This window comes from Polistes canadensis, unplaced genomic scaffold, assembly GCF_001313835.1.
Source record: "Polistes canadensis isolate GaletaPanama2010 unplaced genomic scaffold, ASM131383v1 scaffold_117, whole genome shotgun sequence".
NCBI lineage: Eukaryota > Metazoa > Arthropoda > Insecta > Hymenoptera > Vespidae > Polistes > Polistes canadensis.
This window is the reverse complement of record NW_014569664.1, coordinates 300,777-307,044: the sequence shown is the minus strand read 5'-3', so window position 1 is coordinate 307,044 and position 6,268 is coordinate 300,777. Positions and strand designations below refer to the sequence as shown.

The following is a 6,268-nucleotide window of genomic DNA, read 5'->3' as shown; positions in this document are numbered from 1 at the left end:
TTGTCAATAAAGAAACAAATAGTGCTGTTCAAACTTTCGACAGGATAAGAGCCGACAGATGATCGACAAAACATTTAAAAACCAGATTCCCGAAGATCAGTCTGATAAGATAAAAGGAATTAGAAATACATATTTCATTCGCTATTGAGAATTATTTGATTTTCATGATAAAACGTATGCACGTAACCAGGTAACAATATTGACTTTTTAAGTTACTACTTTGATCATTCCTATTATTTAGAGTACACTCGTCGTGTTTAAAATATAAAGTTTATCGATTTAAACAACGTAGGCCACGTTTTTACATAAGTATAATAAGTATTAATATATATATATATTATATGATATAGCATAATATAAATATAAGTAATTAACTACAATGTGTTAAATATGACATGTAAAAAAAGTGTCATGTGGAAAGAGTTTTAAGTGCATTTATATACTCATATATGTATTTATATATGTAATATAGTTATTTAATATAATAGCAATAATGAATATARTATAATATTAAAATTATATTTAATGGAATTATTATTAAATATAATAATATTTGTATACAACTATAGATTAATTATATCATATAATATATTTTTTATATTTGTAAAATGACATAGACTGAATACTGAGAACTTCCTAGACCGTTCTTCGTATTTCATATGCATAACTTTCATATTATTATCTTTAATATTGCATTTATAAAAACGTTCGTTCCTGTTGACAACTTACAGTGAGTGTCCTTTAAAATCATAAATCGTAACGCTTACTAAATTTTTGTTCAAAAACTATAGAAATAATGTTTTTAGGATAAAGAAAATTTAGAAATAAATACATTAGCATACCATAATTACATATTTAATAAGATAAACTTGAATGCTTCATTTACAATAGGTTAATTAAGCAAAGACAAAAATATTGTACAGAAAATGCCTGTACCTTAAAATTGTATATGTTAGTATAACTGTAAAAGCAGGGGGAATATCATGTCTAATGATTGGTCATCTCTTGATTTTATTGTTATTTAAATTTTTTTTAATACTCGATTCAATTTAATAATCTTTAAAGTAAGAATAATACAAATAACTGATTAACTTCAACTGATTAATAGATTGTTCATCTAATTAAAACCTGTCCAAAAAAATATCCCTAAGATTGAATAATATTAGAAAATTTTGGACAAGAAAATTTATTATATTAACAATACAAATAACGTATCTATTAATATACTTTGAATATTAAACAATTTCGATCTGATATTTTATTATACTGTAAATTTTCAACTCAAATAAATGTATTTTAGTTTAATTAATCTTAAATATTAGTAGAGTACATTAAAATATTATATTTACCTCAAATGATCGTTAATTAATCGGAGGAAATGTATATTGTAATTTAAATGCACAGAGTATAAGTTAAAGGTACCGTTCACTTCGAAATCCAACGTTAGACTGGCTGTTTATCATCTATGAAAATCAGTTAAAATTCTTTTATTGATTGTTGTTTATATGACTTTCAGAAAAATAAATTCTATTTACTATGCATATAATTTTTGTTATACACGTGTAGCCAGCAGAAAGTCAAATAAACAACGTTTAATAAAAGAACTTTCACAGAGTATAAACGAGTCAGTTTATTGTTTGTTTTCGAAGAGGAAGGACGTCTAACTTATGCTCTGTGCATTTAAATTACAATATACATTTCTTTCGATTAATTAACGATCATTTGAGGTAAATATAACATTTTAATGTACTGTATTAATATTTAAGATAGATTAAATTAAAATACATTTATTTAAACTTTCCAGACTAATGATGACTTTCAATTTAAAACTTTCTGTATTATATCGATATTGTTTAATATTCAAAGTATATTTATAAATATGTAATTTTTAAACAAATATATTTTGTATTATTCTTACCTTAATGGGTATGAATCTGATTCTGATACTAAAAAACNCAAAGTATATTTATAAATATGTAATTTTTAAACAAATATATTTTGTATTATTCTTACCTTAATGGGTATGAATCTGATTCTGATACTAAAAAACATTTAAATTACAGTAAAAACAAAGGATCATCAATCGTCAAACATGATATTACATTACTTTTACAGTTATACTAACATATACAATTTTAAGGTACAGGTGTTTTCTGTACATTATTTTTGTCTTTGCTTAATTAACCTATTGTAAATGAAGCATTCAAGTTTAACTTATTAAATATGTAATTATGGTATGCTAATGTATTTATTTCTAAATTTTCTTTATCCTAAAAATATTATATCTATAGTTTTCGAACAAAAATTTAATAAGCGTACCGATGTATGATTTTAAAGGACACTCACTGCATATAAAATTTCAAACCTGATATTACGAATATAAAGATGAAGTTAATCAAAAAAAATATACACTTATTTAAAAATCAAACTACTCTCTTATATATATATATTTAAGCATGCATATACACGTTAAATACTTTAATATAACTTGTATTTAAATACTTAATAATATATATATATAGACATCTTTATCTGGGACCTTCTCTATGCCTTTTACAAATATATTTTTCAGTTGCAAACCATTGTTACCCAGTTAAAAAATTGAAAAACCAAATGCATTAGGTCAATCGATAATTCATAAAATAATTGATAACTTTTTGTTGAACCTTATATAAGCTGTTATTCTTATTTTCTTTCTTTTTCTTCTATTGCAATCGATCATTCTTTTAAGACAGTGATTGATCGATCAATAGATCAAAGATAAAAATTTGTTGATATAATTCAATGATTTAGCACACACACGACAGCCTACACGAAGAGAACAATAATGAATTTGTTGGTATTGTTAATCTTCTTGAATTTCATATTTTTTTTCGGAAAGTCAAAATTGCAATCGTGATATTTGACTTTTAATCTTAGATAATAGTTCTTTCTCACGAAAGTTATCTCTTACATTAGGCTACAAAAAGCTACGCCATGTTCGAACATTGAAGTTAGTGCCGTTGTTTCCATGCAAAAAGCACCATCTTCGTACATCGTTGCGAGTCTTTGTTGATGTGCCCGACTCTCGCTCTGCGACCTGAAATTATTTATTGATTTTTATTAGATGAGTACCACATCAATTGACCTAGTGAAATATATTTTTAATATGATATATATTTATAAAAGATGTTTCAAAATATATGAACATAACCTGAAATGGTGACCCATAATTATATCCTCGTTTCCGAATTATAGTTTGTTTTTATATTTTCTAGTAATTCTTATAATTTTATTGACTGCTTGCTTCAATTCAAGTAAGCTTCAACTTTAAGTAAGCTTCTTATCTCAAGTTGTTGAAAAAATTGAAACATAATCTAGTATTTTTGAACGAATGAGAAAATTTATGATAAGATGATTTTGAAAGCCTTCAATGAAGCTGAAGGTGGCCACTTTAAACAGCTTCTATGAATCATGAAACAACACGTATAATATAAAAATGGCTATAGTTTGGAATTTGGAAACAAGGATTTGAAACATCCTGCATAAATGAAAACTGTACTTTCGTATGAAATACTGCAATATTTTGGAAAGTAAACAATGTGAATTATTAAAAATTACACGAAGTATGTCGTTTTTTTTTTTATAGAAACCAATTATATTAGCAGTTGAACTTTACTTTTGAAAGGTTTTTATTGAAAATGAAGTATTATTGAGTTTGAAATATTTTACATCCTATATGCTATTGGTTTTGACATTTTTTATATTTCAAATTTTGTTTGCTTCATATTTGCACTTTGGTAAGAGTTTTTGGTAGGCAAATTAAAAAGTAAAATTTATTAATAAAAATAAATTGATATATAAAATAATAACGATATAAGATGTCAAATATCTTGTAAAGTATTGACATTTTGATGACATTGAATTAGTATTTTTATATGCACGATAAAAAAAGAAATCTTTTGGTTTAAAACAAAATTAGGGTTGCATTAAAGAATAAAGTGCAATAGTACCTGGCAGGTGCATCGGTGCATCCACATAAAAAATAAAGAAACAGGAAGTTAGGACGTATTATTTCATATGATTATTTTTCTTTTTTTTTTTACTTAATAAAGAGCAGTTAGTCTGTCCCAGTTTTAAGAATCATCTTATATACATGTAGTTCTTTAAACTCTAACATATGTGCACGCACGTTAGCATATACCCAAATAAATATTTTTATTTATTTATAGATATTTACCGCAATCATATTATACAACGATCGTACGTCGATGAGACAGGAAAGCAAATATCGAAAATCCATCATTAAAGCAATATTTATCTGTACGTCTGAATTGCTTTGGAAATGAAAATGTAGTAATATTTTTGCGGTCTTCCGAGAAATCATAAATTAAACGAAAAGGTTCAATTACATCGCATAGCGAGCAGACAAACCGTATTTTAAATATATTTTCACTGTTATGTGTAAACATACATATTTACATATCTTCACATTTATATTCGTGTAAAATATTTTTTTGAAACAGAAAAAATTCAACATATACAAATTTATTTTGTCAAAAAATAACAAAACATCGTTTTTTCTTTACTTTTTCAAAAAATGTGAAACATATTTTATTTGAGTTACTTTCAATATAGGATTTTAGAAAAAGCATTTTCTAATATTATTCGTTATATATTAATTATTTTTTTTTTAAAGAGATAAAAAAATGGATTACAAGAAAAAAAGATTTAATTTATCAAGTTCAGTAAATGGACAATTTTTTACTCCGTTTATTAGATTTATGTATTCTCTCCATTTGTTTTATCTTTTTATTTTTGTTACAAATTTTCTACATAGTTTCCAAAGCGCAAGATCAATAAAGATTTTTTAGGTCATGAAAATAATATAGTATTATTATTATTATTTTAAAGTTGAAATCATAAAACGCGCATGTTTGCGTTCAAAGTTATTGTACTCGTCGAATTTATTTGATTTTCTGAGAAATGTTGTTCGATGAATTTAATTGGAGTAAAATGCTGATTGGATTTTGAGTCAGAATTTCGATTTCCATCGTCTTGCTTTCTAGTTTATTTATGGTATGGAATTAATAGCCGTTTGCATTGAATGGATACACACAGTAGCCTTTAATTGTCCGTGAGGAATATTCGATAAAGTTCTACGACTGAAATTGACAAAGGTACTACAAGCTTGTGGCTGCGTTATGGTCGCGTTTGCTAAACTTTAACTAAACGTTCAGCTCTTCCTACAATTCCGTACAACGATCACGAAAATCCGAGAGCAATTGGCAAATTGACGTTTATAGAAATGTATTTTCCAATTGTCCAAATCCTTAGGACACTCTATAGGAAAATAAAGGATAAATATATTCTTCACGTATTCTTGAGAAAAAAGAAACGATTTTTCACAATTTTTATAATTAAAAAAAGTCATAAATATTAAACAAACGAATAAAATTATTACTCCTTCAGAATTTATATAAAATAAAAAGGACATCTAATTGAATCAAGGTGTTATCCATTTAATCTATGTATTAGGTAACTACATATAAACTTCTCAAAATATTCGAACCCTACAATAAGATAATTTATAACTTCATATTTCGATTGTTACAACTCGATCACTCTGATTATTATTTTAACAGTACTTCATTTAGTTTGGTAAGAATATTGTTAGTCACAATTCCGGAATTGAACGAGAACTTAAAGGAAAACATTATTTCAAGTAGAACAACGGAATAAAACAGTAATTATCAAGATGTAAGACCTCTGGTTCGAATGTCTAAATGATCTGTGTCAATTTTGTGTCGTGACGACAGCCAGCTTGATCAAATAGAAAACAAATAAACGGTCCAGGACAGTTGTTTTTTATTCTTGCGAACTTTGATCGAATATAGGTAAAGATCGAACATTCTCGAAATATAAGTGAGAGTGGAGGAGATTGATAATGTTAAGAAAAAGGGACACGAGTGTCGAAGGGAATAAAGAACGGAAGTTCATTGTAGAACGCGAAGGACAAAAGACTCATTTTAAGACCACTCGCTACTTCACCTTATTCTTAAAGAGTCTTAAAGTTTTAGACTAAATTGTTTTAAAAAAATTGAAATTTTGATTGTGTCAGAAATAAAAGTATAGCGTTACACGTGCGATCGATGCCTCGTTTTCATAACTTTGCGTAATACTAGTTTAGAACTACTTGTTTAATGGATAGTATGTGTCCATAGTGTTTATGTGTGTGTGTGTGTGTGTGTGCATGTATTAGCAGTAAGAGGACAAACTAATGTTTCTA

At 26.3% G+C, this 6,268-nt stretch overlaps 1 protein-coding gene across 3 annotated transcripts in view; it reads right to left on the bottom strand.

Moving 5' to 3' along the window:
• Positions 1 to 2,476: 2,476 nt before the first annotated feature.
• LOC106787875 overlaps positions 2,477 to 6,268 on the bottom strand; it is a 107,321-nt gene continuing 103,529 nt past the window's right edge. For all 3 annotated transcript variants that reach the window (XM_014750606.1, XM_014750604.1, XM_014750607.1), the window contains exon 5: positions 2,477 to 3,079. In XM_014750606.1, the coding sequence (XP_014606092.1) occupies positions 2,950 to 3,079 (130 nt within the window). In that variant the 3' untranslated portion in view covers positions 2,477 to 2,949. The remainder of the gene's footprint in view (positions 3,080 to 6,268) is intronic.